At 40.1% G+C, this 17,716-nt stretch overlaps 1 protein-coding gene across 1 annotated transcript in view; it reads right to left on the bottom strand.

The window, feature by feature from the left end:
- Nucleotides 1–17,716, bottom strand: part of arl15b (ADP-ribosylation factor-like 15b) — a 67,655-nt gene that overhangs the window by 10,204 nt on the left and 39,735 nt on the right. The window contains exon 4 of the mRNA XM_053516127.1: nt 13,828–14,036. Within this exon, the coding sequence (XP_053372102.1) occupies nt 13,828–14,036 (209 nt within the window). The remainder of the gene's footprint in view (nt 1–13,827; nt 14,037–17,716) is intronic.

The raw sequence follows: 17,716 nt of genomic DNA on the forward strand, positions 1-17,716 counted from the left end.
ATACAATATCAATAGGGGTGTCAATAGTTTCTATAACCCTGTTAGCTAAACGTGAAGCAGCAGATTTAAAATTTTAGGTGTCTTAAATTCTGCACACAATAGGTAAGTAAGTAAAGAATAAAATGCTTTGGGGTGTGCAGTTATAGGAAAGTAATCATTAATGCAGTTGCTGAAGTGTTTTATTCTTCCTTTACAACAGCATTTTAACAACTATCACAAAATTTATAATAAAACAGTCTTGGGCATGGTACAGAGGACCCACGTTAGCCGCCTTCTGCTGCCACTGCTCACCAGTGCCTCATGCATGCTGGACCCACACTGACGCACTTTCTACATGTTCCTCACTTTCTTATTCCCTCACCCCAATCACCTTTAATTTGCTTTTTTTTTTTTTTGTAAAAACGCCCTTTTTGTGAAAACCTCGCCATGCGACTGTGTGTCTGTGGTGTGGAATAAAAAATGCTGAGAGTCTTTCTAGCTGAACTGAGAATTTTCATGTTTAAGGGTCTTTGTATACAGTACATGATGGATTTCTCAACAACAGGAACACGTGTACATGCAATAAAAGAGCGGAACGTTGAAATATAAGGCACGTACAGGCTATACATCACTGTATTATGTGAAAATTAACAGCATAATCAAGCCTTTTAAAGCTTCAACATCCTGTAAGCCTTACCACTGTACTCACTAAGAAAAAATGTCAGTGTGATTTTTCATAGTCAAGAAATTGTTAACAGTGTTGGAAAACATAGTTAAGATAGAATCCAGGCAAATGAAAGGTCAGAGATAACAAAAACCAGATCCAGAGAGAGCCTTATTCAAGTCAGCTTGATTTCCTGCTCTTAGTGCAATACAGTTTGGCTCGTTCAGCTAGCAGAGTATCAGATTTACATGTGGACTGGCTTTCAATTAATAAAAACAGTCATATTGCAAAATAACACGAAAACGCTTTCCTGTTGTAAGTTTTGTAAATGATGACATGACGGTGATGAAAATCATCTTGGCTCAAGGTGAAGGCTCTGACCATGTGGAAGGAGGTATCTAGTTATGGATAAAATTGTAATACATGCTTCACACGAGAAACCACAAAACGTCTTCAGGATAATCAAGCTTATCAGGATTATCAGTGGTCACCATCATGATTAACTGGAACGTTCTTCTTCTTTGATGATTGCGCAAAAAAAAAAAAAAAAAATTCACAAAGAAGTGATAAGTGATACCAGCATGATGCGTGATAGTGTGTTATTACATAACAAAGCATTTGAGTTACAGTGATGTCTGGAGCGTTCATAACTCATTCAGACAGTTCTTTTGGGCCCTTGTTTCAGAACATTAAAAACACATTACGAGGAAAACGCAGTGGATTTTCGCATACCTTTTCCTACACTTAACAGATCCTTAGCCACATGCTTCACATGACACTCGTACAAGCTACAACCATATGGTTTAAAAAAAACGTGCACTTCAGATAGCAGCGTTAATATTGACGTACATGCATGGAATCTAGCGCCACTAGTTAGGCGTGATCCGATTTTCAGAGCTCTGACTGGCTTCTGGAAGACAGGTTTTTTTTTTTTTTTTTTGCAACGTTGGCATTCTGGGAAAGAATTCCTTACGCGCTGACCCAGTTTCTCTCTCGCTCCACTTCGCACGTTCACAAAAATATCATGTGACGTGTTTTTAGACACGTAGACAGGCTCTTTTAAACTCCTGCTGTTTAGACATGCTCTCAAAACAATTAAATTAAATGAGTTTAAATATATCCAATTACCCAGAATAATAGTTGTCTATAAGAGTGATGCATTTGAAGAAGCTGGAAAATCTCAACTGGGACATGCAACGCAGTGGTTCAGATGATGAACACCTGACTTTAAGAAGGTTAATGAACTGACATGTAATGCTGTGGAATTCTTTATCCAACTGCTTATGTATAGATGGCAGGTCTTAAAAGTAACCAGGAGACCTGACCATCATACCCAAACGTGCTTCCAGAACATCCCATTCCTGATTCATTCATCCTTTGCTGTTATTATCTCAACACTTGTATGCCAGATGTAGCTCGACTGTGGAGATTTGTAATCTATAAGAGCATTAGTGAGCTCAGGTGCTGATGTTGGGATGTTCTTTACTCAAGAGTTTGGGTTCACAGATATTCTGTCTTGACAGCTGACTACAGATCAACAATAGTAACTATTTTAATTCTCATTCCTAATTTTTTAACTCCCAAGTCTTATTCACATTGGTTTCCTCACTTTAAGCTTTTTCATGATTTTTTTCCTTTTTTTTTTTTTTTAAGGCCACAGGTCCACCTGGTGTCCTCTGTGGGTGGTTCATGGCACCCCACTCAAAGCACAGACAGAGCTGATCCACATAGCTCGAGCGGTGACCTCTCTCACTCAGCGAGAATGGCCGAGTCAGGCTGCTCGCCACGGGCACACAATAGCGTCTGGGTCGGCTCGCTTTCTCTCTGGGCCAGACAGACAGTCCTGTCAGAGCTCACCCTCCTTCACAACACAACATGGCCTTTGTCTGCATGTCTCAAACGCAGCTTTCACGACAGGCGAGAGAGAAGAATTCCAACTTCCTGAGAGACATTCTTCAATAGATGGCGCCTGATGGCAATGAGCGGTTTTCCAGGTTTTTCTCAGAATGCTGGGACAATGTGAAGTCCAAGGCGGTCAACAAGTTATATAAAGTTGCATAATGCTCATTGAAAGACGTTGGAAAAAAGATTTTATTTGCCAAAATTTTGATGCTTGAACAGGGTAAGAGCAGAAGAAATAGGTGCTGCTTGTCCATGTGGATTCCATCTTGAAATTTTAGGTAAATCCAAAGATGATGCAAATCAATACTGATACTGAAATCAATCTGATACCGGAAAAAGCAGTTCAGGTCAGCGAGCACTGAGGACTTATCATGAATTAAGAGTTTTCTGGTTTACTTGTGGTCTAATCTCACAACCTTAGGTGACTAATGACCACTAACTACAGAATAACTGTAACTACTAACTCCGTAAGTAAGCCACTGGCCTGAAAGCCATGCTCGAGGAGTTAGTCCATTGCTGGAAATCTCGTGAACAGGATTCAAACATGAGAACTGACAAAAGATGTAATTCCACAGCTTTGCTAAAGTGACGATCGTGGCAGCGACAGATCAGGTCAGTCTGTGCCTCAAAGAGCCTCCTGCGTGGTGGCCTCACGAGTTTGGGTTGAACCATCTATCTCCATCACTCATAACTCTATTAGAGCCAGATGTTGCGGGTGCCCTGTCTACTTCCAGAGACGTGGTAATTTTATTATTGCTCTAAATCACAACCCAGCACTATCGGTCACGGGGAGCAAGGTCACAGGGTTGTGCCTGCATATGTGAATGTGCGTGTGTGTATGTGTGTGAGAGACTGTGTGAGAGAAGGAGGGATCGGAATCCTTTTAAAAAAGATATCATGGTGCACACCAGCACCAGCACCGACCTCCAGAAGGCAAAAAGGCGCAGACAGTGATAGTAAATTACCCCAGAGACTGAGAGACCACAGTGTAGAGTTTCAGCAGCTGGGTCCTTAGTTACTAAGAACCCCAGGCATTACGGAGACTACACATCAAGGATCTCCTTTAGCAGCACAAGGACTGGGTTTAAAGACATGCAACTCCAAAAAAAGCAATAAGACAGGCTCTCTGCAGGGGCACATACGCAGCATGTGGTCAATATCATCCTTTTGCAAATCATAGTAAATACCAGGGGTGTTTATGGTTAAATTTTTTTTATTTTGGCCTGTTCTTGTTTTAGTTAAAGTTTTTTTTTTTTACAATGCTTTAAGATGTTACATAAATATTACATAAAGCAATTATAAAGAAATTAAGTTTGTGTAAACTTTTCTTTAGTCTGCAACTTACTGTAAGTAAAACAGATGACTGTGGACGTTGTATTAGCTAACTGCTATTCGCTGAATGAGCAGGAAACAATTAAGAGATTTATGTTATGAGTGTTGAGGACAACCAATCACGAATTGTTTAAGTGAAAAAATGTGAACAAAACAAGCCCATATACTACTCATGTAAAAAGGGCGGGGCTTTCTGAAGGGTATCAGACAATACCAGGCAATATTCATCATCTATTCAACTGTGAATAATTTCAGATGCTTCATATAGGACAAATAAAATATGTCTTTATTATTGAGAGACAACTCATAGTTGTGTACTGCCATTTTAATGTGGAGGTCCTTCGCAGAACGCTTGCAGGTTAACCCAACTGTGTAAATGATATCGCTGCTGGTGGGGCATGTGAACATGTGGTTGAAACGACACAGCAGCTAAGCAACCTCCACTTTGAAGTTTCCAAATGAAACAGGAAATAACCCAGAGCGGTTATTTTGTACACTTAAAGAAACCTGAGAGAGTGAGCGTGAAAAGAAAAGAGGCAGCATTGATCTTTTTTTTCCCTCCATAGCAAATGTCATGAGAGATGGAGGGAAGGCTGCAGAGCCAGACAGACACCCAGACAGTGGAGAGTGAATGTGTGTGTGTGTGTGTGTGTGTGTGTGTGTGTGTGTGTATCCTGCTGATCAGTCACTGGCCTTGGCACCCAGAGCAGGAAACCATGCCAATGTCGGCTGAGCAGATTCCGAGCCCCCAGGGGAAAACAACAAACGAGTCTGTTGTTTGGGTCGTCAGAGTGCAGTCTGACCACCAGCGCTGAAGATGAAGGAGGAGACTCGGACTGAATTCACACGGCGACTATCGGCATCTCCGTCTGCTCCGTCTCACACACACAGACAGGCACAGACAGGCACAGACAGGCACAGACAGGCACAGACACACACTCTTCAATCACACTTCCGTCCTAATTTAGCTTTGTGTAAAAGTCAGCTAGATACATTTATAAACATTTTCCATCACTTCAGGATTTTAATTATTTTATAAAAAAAATGGGAATCACAAGGAACCACATGATGCGTTATTACGATACCTCGGGTCGTTTTCATTTATATCGCGATTCTGTATCGCGAAGTATCAAGATTTTATAAATATCTTGCTCCCATATAATTTTTTTGCAGACAATTAAAAACAGATATTAGTTTGGAGTGCAGCATGTGCAGGATTATAAATGAACAGCTACATTATAAAACCTAAAATGCAATCATATACTGTATATTAATGTGTGTGTGTGTGTATATCTCCAACCATCCATCTAAACCGAAACCCAAGCATCAAAAATCTATTTAAACATCTATTCATGCACGCATCCATTTACCCGTCTATACGTCTGTTCACCCCCGGTCTATCCGTCCGTCCATCCATCCATCTAAACTAACCTTCTGCCTACTTGTAAATCTATCCATTTATAAATGAATTAATCTATTGAAGCATCTGTCCATTCATCCACCCACCTATCCATTCAGCCCTCCATCTATGCCCCCACCCATCCATCTTTAGATCCATCCAGCCATCTATAATTATTTGTCCATCTATTCTTTTACAAATCCATCCTTCTGTTTAACCATCCATCCATCCATCTATCCAATCAACCATCCACCTACTCCACCTACAGTATGTTCATCCATCCATGCATCCATCTGTCCAACCGTCGATGTAAATCAAAACCCATATATAAAACAATTTATTTACGCCTTTATTACTGCATGCATCTGTTTATCTATCCATAAATCTGTATGTCCTTCTATCGACCATCTATCTGTATTTGTACATCTATCTATACATTTATAAGCGCATAAATCTTTTCAAGCATATGTCTATCCATTCTTTCACTTATCTATCTATCTATCCAGCCATCCATCAGTCCTGCCATTTATATTTCTAGCCATCCACCCCCTTACCCAATCACATATCCAGTAATCTATTATTAAATCTAACTATCTATTAATAAATACACCCACCAATCTATTAATTTCTTTCCATATTTCCTATCTTTGTTGAGAAACTCAAAGACTACAAGCACAGTAATTCTCTTCAAAGTCACAATGCTACGAAAACACATTCGCAGAACCATCATGAATATTAACAGACTAACCACAACTCTCAGCAGGCCTTTTGGAAATTAAAACCGTCCCTTGGAGCACACTCAAGCTGGGCTGTGGGTGATCTTTTCTCAGAGAGAAGCCATTAGAAGTTATTTTTCATGTGGTTGTTGGGGCCCAGAATGCGTCGGTTTATTCACTTTCAATGCAATCGTTCCCTGGTGAGGAATTCCTAATATCCCATATTGTTCACACATGCTCACATCTTCACACCAGCTCTAAAGACAGTGACCAACAGGGAGGGAGACGAACAACGACTGAAATGTTTTCACAACAAACCTTAGGAGTGATTTCATAACCACTTTACTGAGCAAACACAAACCAGCCTCAGCTCATACCTTACCCAAACCAAAACAGGACATATATACATATATACACACATACACATACACAGACACAATAATTATAGATATTTCTATTCGTATAAAGAGAATGTTTTTATTTCAATTTACACCACAACGCGCCAATAAATACAATCTACATTAATTACAAAAATAATGTGTAGTACTTTTTTTCCTCTTTTAGCCCCCCCAACACCCTTTAATTCAAGTGTGCATTATGGAAAAACAAAAGCTTTAAATAATGTTGAGTTACAGCTTTACTGTTGACAGTTTAGGAACTGAAAACTCATTCCATAAATGTTAAATAAACATCTCCTACAGAAAACATCACCATATCAATGATTACGAATGTTTTATAGTCTGTAAAGAGAGGTTTTGTCTTCTCCTCAGATATCTGTGGTATTTAATCAGAGTCTAAATCATTCACGATACTCCATGTTACAGCATGCACACAATGATGCTGGCATTTCTGTAGCTCTGCTTTAGAAACGTTGTCATGCTGAATCCGATCTAGAGATGTAAAAACGATATTATAGTAAACCACCATAGCTAAATGTGATGGCAGACAGAAAAAGCAGAGAATAAATCTAGTTCCACTCGATCACTTCTGCGTCGGATAAGCCATGCTTAAGGGTTGTATTTCCACAGGACAGCCGCTTTAAGATAAAGTTTTTCTTAGCTTAGCAGGTTCATGTCTTCCAACTGGTAAAGAAGAAATGTTCTTATTTAAAACATTTACAAGATACATTAAAGAAAGTCCAGGTCATGCTTTTAGCGTAAAATAATCAGCTAGATGATACAAGCCATGATTACTTGTATTGCTCTTATCTTATGTTGTCTGCACCAATTAATTATTCCATTTTATTCTCGTGTTATAGCAGGTGTAACAGGCCTCAGCCTCTTGTTCTCCCTCCAAAGTAAACCACTAAAAGTAAAGAACTCCATGCTAAAAGACTCAATGTCCGTTAAAGGCACTGACACCAGACACTCCTTCTACAAGTTTATTATAAATCCATTGCACAAGTCAAACCATTGTGAGTAAGCACATTGGTCACCGACTTTTGACCAATTAGATTCAATTATTTAAATAATTTTAATTAACAAATATGATTTCAATATTTCTTTGTAGTCCAGCCTACAAGACTTGGTGGTAGGCCAGGACGTCTCGGAATAAAAGTATTGCTGTCTCTGTTCTTTTTCTATTCTCCCGTCCTCTCCTGACCTCCAGACAGCAATAAAAGATGATCATGTAAATTCAGCCTGTCCATAGTGAGCTTCAGCAGCCAGCCAGACTCGCAGTCAAATGACTGAGAGTGCGCGCACACACACACACATACAGAGACAGACACACACACACCCCCGGCGGCTTACATACAGAGCATCCAGTCTGAATGAGCCGACTGGCAATCGAGACAACTTAGTATAGCGAGAAATAGAAGGGCAGGACAAGGTTTTAGGACAAAGCGTCCGTCTCATTTCCTAGAAACATTTCCTTATATTTCCTAAAAAGCTATTTCCTTTCGACTGAAATCAATCTTGAGACTGAAGAATGTTACACAGAAAGATAATACCCAATGAAGCTGCCTGGTATCAGAGGGGTTTGGTTGATGTTTCTTTCACACTGTCACCATGGTTACTAGAGCAATCTTTACACATTTTCTTTATTGTTATTTATTGATGTTGAAATAGTCAATGCATTTTTAAACTTCCGTTAATTTTCACATCAGGGTGTCTGTCTGAGATTCTCATTAGTGTGATATCCCAAGGAAACATATGAAATAACTATACATATCTTTGTAACTAATTGATCCAAACAAAGCTTACAGTGAGATCAAATGTCTGAAAGGTTTCTATAAACAGCTTTATGTTTCAGGTCTATTTTAAGAAGAGGCACTAGACAGAGGGACTAGACTGGCAGAGGCATCCCTACTGATGCCGTCCGTATCGAGTACTGTGTGTTTTCCATTCTTTTTCCTTTCACTTCCAGACTAGGTCTTGCCACGAACACAGATTCCAGCATTTCCCGTGGAATCCCCAGGCAAGCTGTGGGATATGATATTTCCATTCCATTAGAATGTGCTTGAAACATCTTCACAGAGACAGACAGACAGATAGACAGATAGACAGAGTGCTCCATTAATCCCAAAAGAATATGCAAGCTCAGTCAATGGGCTCATTTGGCGCCGTCGTGGTACCACGAAGAACAGGGAGACAACCATGGGACATCCTTGTATGGTGTCCAAACCACTTTGACTGGCTTCTCAATACGAATGAGTAAAATGCAGCTTTACTCTGAGGTTCTTCCATATTGTTGAGTAACCATGCAGAAAAATCTCCTTCGACTGGCTGCACTTGCCTTATTTGTTCACCCACAACATCCACAATGGCTGTATCAGAGGAGAGAGATAAAGACTAATAAGTAAACAGAGCTGTCTCCAACTAAAATAAACTCCTGTCCCACCACCACAGGCTGGTACAGAGACGGTCACTGATCCAATTTAATTGTTACTTTCACGTTCACCTTTTCCATCTGATCCCAAGATACAGTACATAAAATCTGCCATCAGCAGTAAGTTCTCTGCTTACGTGAAGGAAGCATCCTGCTCTTTTTTAGGACAGAATCATGCATTGCATAAATCAATTAACTAACATTTTATGAACATGGTAGCCATGTTTTTTTTTTTTATCAAGTTTCCAGCAATCTAGTAAAGTGCATGACGTGACCAAACGCATTAACCCTCTCATGATCCGGAGGTCATGAGTTTGATTCCCGGGTGATGCTATAGCCATTTGTAGTGGGAGCAGAATGGCTGTGCTTTCTCAGCAGCTATTAGAAGTAAGAATCAATTACAAGAGTGCTGACATGATATAAAATTTTTCAATACTTTTTGGTCCCCGACTTACGAATGAGTTCCATTCCGGGAGCATGTTCGTTAGTCAGATTCGTTTGTAAGTCCGACAAAGTGAGTTTTACACTTTGACACAAATGTAAAAAAAAAAAAAAAAAACGCACAGGTTTGGTGTTTTGGTGCTCACCTCGTTTAAAAGCAGCCTTGAAAGACGTCAGGGGAGGACAACGCTACATGGTGTTTAGTGCGTGCCTGAACAAACGCCATTTGGTCTCAGAGCTGTTTCGGACTATAAACTCGTGATTTTCTAAAATTTTGATTATTCACCATCGGGACAGCTTTACAGGATAGTCATTTTATATCATCATGCTCCTGGACTGATAACTGCTACCGGTGAGGCTGACTAATTTTTTTGTACAATACATGTGAATTACTTACATGCTTGTACATGTTCATAAGTCGGGGATAGATATTTTAATATATTTGACACTGCAAAAAAAATTGTGTGTAAAAACGTGTGTGTAAAAACGTATGTATATCTATAATGTATAGAAATAAGCTTAATAAAATTAACATAAGAAGATATGTTTGACTAGAGTTAAGATATTTCCACTTGATAATCACTATCTGCAATGCACATAAATACATTCGCTAATTATATTAATAACTGAAAGACAAAAGTACACTGACACTACAGAAAATAATTTTAGTGATCTTTAATCAGAAGTACTGTACCTAGACTTACTTAAGTAATTATGAGAAGCGTTCTATTCACTTTTGAAACAAATTTAGTAGGTACAGAAAAAAAAATTGTACTCCAAGTGAAATTGAAACTAACAAAAAACTTTATAAATATATTTTTTTTTCATTTCCACATATAAGTGAAAGAGATCAACTAACAGCTCTCCTTTTTGTGTCCTTGCGTGGCTTTCAATTCCTAACTTTAGGTTAACTTGTCAAACTGAAGGCAACTATGGTCCTGCAGGTTTGTCTTGAGCCAAACTTAAACTCATGCTAAAATCGCACGCCGGAATCAAACCAGTATCAGATGGTTTCCGGGGCCAGACACGCGATCTATCACTATCTACCATCTCTAAGTATCGAGTAGTGCTGGCTCGCTAAGCACAACCCCGAGCCATTTCTGATATGGCCAGGCAATGTGTGAGATCTCCCCATCTGATACCGCACTACTCCCTGCAGAGAATCGCAAACATGAAATATTTGAGCGAGTTGGGGTTGGAGTCGGAGGGGTCTCCAGTGAGTAAAAAAAAATCTGAGGGAGGATTGTATTTCAGGAATATGTTCCTCAAATCTGCTAAAACAGCAAACATTTTTTTCTTGATGCCTTTTTTAAGTATTTAACACCCAGTCATAGTAAATTCTGCTCTGTTCTCATCAATAAACTTATGGTGTATCAAATTGAACAGGTTACAATAAGGTGATTGATATCTTTATATTCTGAAGACACTGAGATCAGTATTTTATGAAACAGTTGTAACTTTGTGTCCTTTATAGTAAAGGAGGTGTGGCCTTTGTGGTCGCTGTCTTTTGCAGAGGCCACTCCCACTCTACTCTCACCTGGTCTGAATGGTGCAGATGCCACGCCTCCTCCACAGAGGCCATAAAACCATGTTTTTTTTTTTTTTTATTTGGTTTTGTTTTTTTTGCATGGTAGAACATGGAGGCTATACTTTCTTCTTTAGAACTTTACCTATTTGTCCAAATAAGGAGATGTGGCCTCACTCTGAAGGAAAGAAGCATGGTTTCATGGCTTCTGTGGACCTCTGCACCATTCAGACCAGGTGAGAGTAGAGTGCATACAGAGACCATAAAACCATGCTTCCTTACTTCAAAAAAAGAATAGTGACCTCTGCAAAAAACAGTCCAAGTCTCCCAGTGGGACCTCTGTACCCATAGGTTGATGTAGGGGAAGTGTGGTCTCAGATTTGTGGCCTTTGTAAGCTCTGAATAAATCCAAATGAAAGAAGCATAGTTTCAGTGCCAGTCAATCCCAGTAAAAAGGAGTGTGGTCTCTGTGCCCATGACTGCAAGTAAAAGAGGTGTGGACTTTATTTGAAAGGGAGAAAAGGGGAAGTGTCCTCTGTGAAAGACATTAGGTCTTGGGGGTTAGTGGCTTGGAGTTAGTGAATGTTATTCCTCATAAAGGAGGCTTGGTGTGGCATCCCTCAGACTTAGTGAAGGTGACACAGCCCGTGTGCGTGTCAATCCCCGTGACCGAGGCACATCCTCTGTGATATTCAGTTCCAGCGACGATTTCATTTAATAAACTCAAATGTTGCACAATCCTGAGTAACGCTGCACTGTGGTCTGTTGTAAATTAAAATGATGGTGTTCAGTTCAACCCTTTGCTTAGGTTTAAATAGAAAAAAAGGGCATCTGTATCTACAGTAGGGAGCGAGAAAAAGGGCAGCCAACTGCGAGAGCCTCGCTCTGACATCCACGAGTGAACTGGGATGTGTTATTCTCCAAAGCCTGATATTTACTGCTCACTCAGGATAACTTCATGGCTAGTTAATTAGCGCTCGGTGTATTGGCTTGTATCCTGCAACCCGCAGGCCAAGTTCACCACCACCACAGAAAACAGATGTGCTCGTGTGTGAATGTGTGTTCGAGTGTGTGTGTGTGTTTGTGTGTGTGTGTGTGTGTGTGTGTGTGTGTGACAGAAAGAGAGCTAGCATGTGTACATACTTACACTTCAACAGTCCAACTTTCTGCTGTTTAACTCAGCTATGATTCAAATTACACACACACACACACACACACACACACAGAGAAATAAACACATGGGATCTGAGTAATCCCAAAAAGGGGTCGTAATATTAAAATCTGCAACAGGATAAAAAAAACACACGTTCTAACTTTTCACTCGTACTGACAGCGTTTTAAAATTAGTTTCGAGTGTCATCGCGTGTGTTTCAGATCCGCAATCAAACCTGAAATGCTTTAAGACGGCTCCAAGTTGAACATAGCAACAGAAAGACGGGGTGTTATGGCATGGGATGAGAAAACGTGATAATCAAGCTGTAATTTCTGCAAAACAGGGCCTCGTTTTTTTTTCTAACAATGTGAAACAGTGAAGGAATGCCAAGAGACTTGTGGATGAAGGGATGGTGGGGAAGCCTGCGGTGCTTAGAGATCTGTCAGTGTTTGCAAACAAGTTAATTCTTTAAAGATGGATGCACAGGGCCGGCTGATGCCAATAATATTTTAGCAACTTTTATAAACTGTAGAGACAAAAAGGTAAAAAGCCAGGTAAAGGGCAAGGATCTGAGCTTGTGATAATCTTGGCGTCTGTGTTTGAGTCTTTTACGCTCTCTGTCTCAGGTCATGTGACTGTGCACAGTGTTTGTGATGTGATATTCCTGTTTATACAGGCTGTTCCCTACTTAGGAACGAGTTCTGAGCTAGGAGCACGTTCGTAAGTCGGATTTGTTCGTAAGTGTGTGTGAAATAACCCTCCTTCCTCCTCTCCTGTCGGGGTGATTCTTTTTAAAGGTACACACACAAACACATGCGCACACGCACAGATTTTGACTTTACTTAGACTGCAAACTAAGTTTGTGAGGGGAATCCCGGAAGCCATTTTGTCTCATTTTGTTTTCCACAGTATCGAAATTAGGATTATTCTCCATCAGGACGGCTTTACAGCAAAGACATTTTCTATCATTGTGCACCCGGACTGATTAATTGAAACCGGTGAGGCCGACTCATTTCTCCCGCACCGCCACAAACGCACACATAGAATATACCGGACTTTAAACATTGTATACATTCACTTATACACTGAAAATATTGTATATAATTGTGAATATTGTAGTCTGGTGCACTTCCTGGTGCACTGACGTGTCTATTTATTGATAATACATGTGAGTTACTTCTAAAAATTTGTTTGGATCTACAAAAAGGAAACTCCCACACTCCCAATGTTTCACAAGCACATTTTCCAGCAACCAATAATTCTAAACTTAAATGAGACTAATCGGTTTGTACAAAATGTACAATGCAAAGAAGTCTAAGACAGCTTGTATCTGCATGTGTGTGTATGCCCATAATTTCCTATAAATAATAAATACATGCAAATAATTTAAAAGCTTTGTGCTACACGCGTGTTTGTGTGTGTGGGGAGTTAACTGTATTAAGATGTCATGGAGCCGTTACCATGAGGGCTCTCGGGGTGTGGTGCTTATGTTACAGACAGAAAGGGTCCAGGTTTTGCTTAAGTTTAAGAAACATGGGTGATGTTATCACCTTTATCATCTTCATCACTTCCTGTTTATCATGTACACACACTGAAACCTGTGTGCATTTGTGTGTGATGTCACGCTCAGAATGCAGACCTTATGAATAAGCAGTGTGTGTGTGTGTGTGTGTGTGTGTGTGTGTGTGATGTCCATTCACTTCCTGCTTTCCTGATATGTAAGTGGGTTGCTGTGTGAGGTCACATTAAAGGTTTCTACATTTGAAATTGAAAATAACGTATATAATTGTAAATATTGATAAAATTACACCCTAACAGTGCACATCCTTTCCTATACATCATATATACATGCTGCTACTTTGCATGTTCGTGTATGTGTGTGTGTACCTCGTGGACGGAGCGTGCAGCCGGTTTGTCCTGCTGGTTGGCGAGGATGAGGAAGGGCAGGGTGCAGAGCTGTGGGTGCTGCAGGGCCGAGTGGAGCTCCGTGCGCGCTGCCTCCAAATCCTCATCAGACGAGGCGCTGTCTAACACAAACACCACGCCCTGAGAGCCCTGATAGTACCGGCTCCAGTACTTCTTAATGGAGTCTGCTCCTGAAAAATGCGCACAACAAATGCGCACTTTTAACCAAAATGCTGAAATCCTTTATGGTAAGAAAGATTACTTCTACACACAGACCACAGCTTTACATCCAATCTAATACGTAGTCTGATGCTTCTCTAGTTTCTTCAATTTAAATCCTACATACGAGAAGATGTTTCCTTTTCCTGTCATACATGATGTGGTGATAAAAAACAGAGCTTTAAAACAAGTTAACTCAGTTTTAATTACTACAATTAAAATATTATTTTATAAATTTTCGTTCTCGTCTTTCCAGCATTGCGTTTTTGCAGTTAAATAGTTTGTAAGTTTTGCAACTTTGTTTTAGTCCATGTTTTGTTCTCACTTTAAGTTTGCAATTTTCACCCTGTGACACTCAGAAGAACTGAAGAACCAAATCGGCACTTTCCCCTTTATATTAACCCCAAATTTAACTTCATCCAATTCCTATTTATTTTAAAATAACCCTAAAAACATGTGTAGTGCTTAAAAGTTACACACAACATCTTGGCAGCTAAATGGTGGTGGAAAGCAGAGAGAGAATTTCGACATAACCCCAGCATTAGCATGACTGGAAAATATTGAGGAAGGACAAATAAATAAATAAATAAATAAAACAGCATTCGTGTTTCCCAATATTCACTCCGGCTCTTGCGCTATGTATTTTTATGACTCCAAGCCGGAGTGCCAGCTCCAGCTCCGGCATCGGCTTCGGCCTCGGCTCAGGGGGCCTGCGTGAAGGGGGAGCTTGATCCAGAGGAAGAGGCTCTTGCCGCTGCAGCATGTTTTCTTTAAAGCCGACCCTGAGAGAGTATTAAAACGATTTCTTCTGATGGCCAGTCTACAGCACAGTTCAAATGCGCCCGCTTTTACAGTGCACATATGGTTTCTCTTGCGCCAAGCAATTTCTGAAGGGTACAAAAATGTGGCCACCAAGACGCACAGACGCAGCATGGCTTTGGTTAGAGGGAGTCGCCAAAAGGAGGTGGGGGGAAGGCTGGTAGGGGGGCGCCCCGGACCCGAAACTGTGAAGAAACGAAGCCCGAAGCGCCTCTGACCTCTCCCGTCCCTCAGAAAATAATGAAGTGTATTAATCACAAACTCGCTACAGCTCTCTCCGTTTACGTGGAGTGACAGCTCCACAAAACATCTCCAGACCAGCGCTAGGCATCCTCCTTACGCTCCATGGATTTATTGCTGATTTTACTTAATTTATATTTATATATTCTTTCTCAAAATTCCTGCATGTGGGGAGCACTAAAGGAAGGAACGGGATCGGTTAGCGTGATCTCACTGACGTGATTTAAACCAGCTCCAAGAGGCTTTTGGAAAGCTGCAGGATTTTGTAAAGCCGTTTTTGATATACGGAACCTTTTGTTGGACTTTCGTCTTATCCAACCTGCAACCTCGCAAAAAGCTCATAATGGGATGAGGAACCCGACTCAGGTGTGTTACAGCACTTAAGTACTGCAGCGAGTAAAGCAGAAGTGGACAAAATATAATGTAATTAGCAACTACGAGTGTAATGTCCAGGCCCAGAAACCTAACAGACTGAAAAACAGAAGCTAAAAAAATGTAAATTCAAAGTTTATTGACTTGCCTTGACTGGAAAACAGGTAAACTGATGAATAATATCTACAACTTACAGTAATAAACATCAAAAAGGAGCCAGGTCAGTGCCCAAAATGTTGTCTTTAACCTTTAATCACGAATGAGATCCCTTTTAACTAATAGCAATTTCACAAAAATTCCAGGCAACTTTCCAGGTTTCCGAAAATGTGTGCATTCCTTATTTTGGTAAGACTGTGCCTCATCTACTTGTAATTGGTCTCGGTCGTACTTCAGTCAGTGTGTGTAGGCTTGTGCACTGTTGTTCATCTTACCATCATGAAGTGCATTAATTTTCAAAAGAGGTACCCAACAACAACAACAAGTTTTGCTATAATAATAAAAAAAAGCAATGGAGTATTTTTTTTCTATTTGTCAAGCTACGAATATAAAGTGAAAAGCCCACACACAAAGAGTTATACTTGTTTGTAACTTTGTGATCGCTTATGTGAGATGGCTGCTATGGCTTTCCTGTTGTCACTTGAAGCCTAGCGTGCCTACATCCTCAGATATTAACACTACAAATCTACATGAGGGCAATATCGGTGTAAATAGTCGGGGGGGTACAGCATATGTGACTTTGGCTTTCCCACAGAATAAACTAGCTCAACTGTTATCATTTTCCATACCACGTATCCGCTGTACGGTTGGAGGGGGAGGTTGAGAGGGGTGCCGCAGGAGAGGAAGAACCCCGACCCATTACATAACACAGGCTTGCATTATGATGTGATATTCTAGACCATTATTAAGTACCATCACTAGCCAGATCTCGTATTTGAGTCAGTAAACTAATTCCAAAAACCTCTGTCAAACCTACAGAACGGTCAATTTTCATGCTTGTGCTGTAAAGTGTAAAGTTTTTGATTTGAGATGCAGCTCATGACAACAAAGTTGCAAGAGAAACAAAGCTTGCCTGCGAGTTCCCCTCGAAAACCCAATAAACGGAGACGTTTTGGTGCTGATAAGCCGTCTACTTGGCACCTTTACGTTTAATCCTCCAGAAGTACATACGGTACAGAGGTGAGTGTGTAAACTCTGCACTCCCATGCACTTCCAAGTTGTGCGTTAAGTACAAAAGTTTAACGAAAGACCAGGAACCTCTCTCACACTCCCATTGTTCCACAAGCACACATTTTCCAATAATTCTAAACTTAAATGAGACCAATCTGTTTGTACAGAATGTACAGTGCTAAGAATAATAAATCTTCTTTTAGGAGTATGTCAAGAAATTTTAGCAAAGGAAAATTCAAATAAGCAACAAAAATGACAGCAGCGCCAGCAATTCCAACTGAATGCTCAACCATTAATAATAGCGTTTATGGTTTATTTACGTGATGATATAAAGCGGTTTTGTCCCTCGCTGCCGCTTCATGTTACCACTTTTGACTCGGAACAGATGAGACATAGGTTTTGAATTTGTAGCAGAGAATAAACGCATACTTCTCCATCCATTCATCTTTAAACATTCTGTTTTCGTCACTGATGTCTTCAGTCCATTAATCAGACCACAAAGAGTAAATAAAATTAAATAAAAGTCTGTATTTAAAAAAAAAATCTCTCTCAATTTTCTGCCTAGAGCATAATAAGTTTCATAAACGTATAATGTGGTTGGCCAAAAACAGAAAACAAAAAGCAAAAGCCAGGTTTTCATATACCTTAATTTCTCCAGTTTAATCTGCTGAAATAAAATAATGGAAATACTAAGCTCTGTTCTACGTCACGAGATGTTTTAGGTCTGAAATGTGTTTGTTGGTCTTAATTTTTGTTTGAATGCTAATCCAGAGTTAGTGCTCTGTATATTTTAATGCTTGTTGCTGGCAGTTTAAGACACTGAAAACCTTAATCTATTGGGTATTCCCCGGAGAAACTGATTTAGTATTTTTTTTTTTTTTATGTGATGAAAACTTTGCAACAATGCCCTGAGACTGGTTTGTTACCAAAATGCAGGAGTTTCCCCTGCACTCACTTATTTGCTTCAGATTAGTCATGATTGGTCCATCTTTCCGTCCCTGCTGGACTGATGTTTTTAATGTACGCAAGAACTTTCACTAATGTTTTTATCTCA

This window comes from Clarias gariepinus, chromosome 17 (assembly GCF_024256425.1).
Source record: "Clarias gariepinus isolate MV-2021 ecotype Netherlands chromosome 17, CGAR_prim_01v2, whole genome shotgun sequence".
Lineage (NCBI taxonomy): Eukaryota > Metazoa > Chordata > Actinopteri > Siluriformes > Clariidae > Clarias > Clarias gariepinus.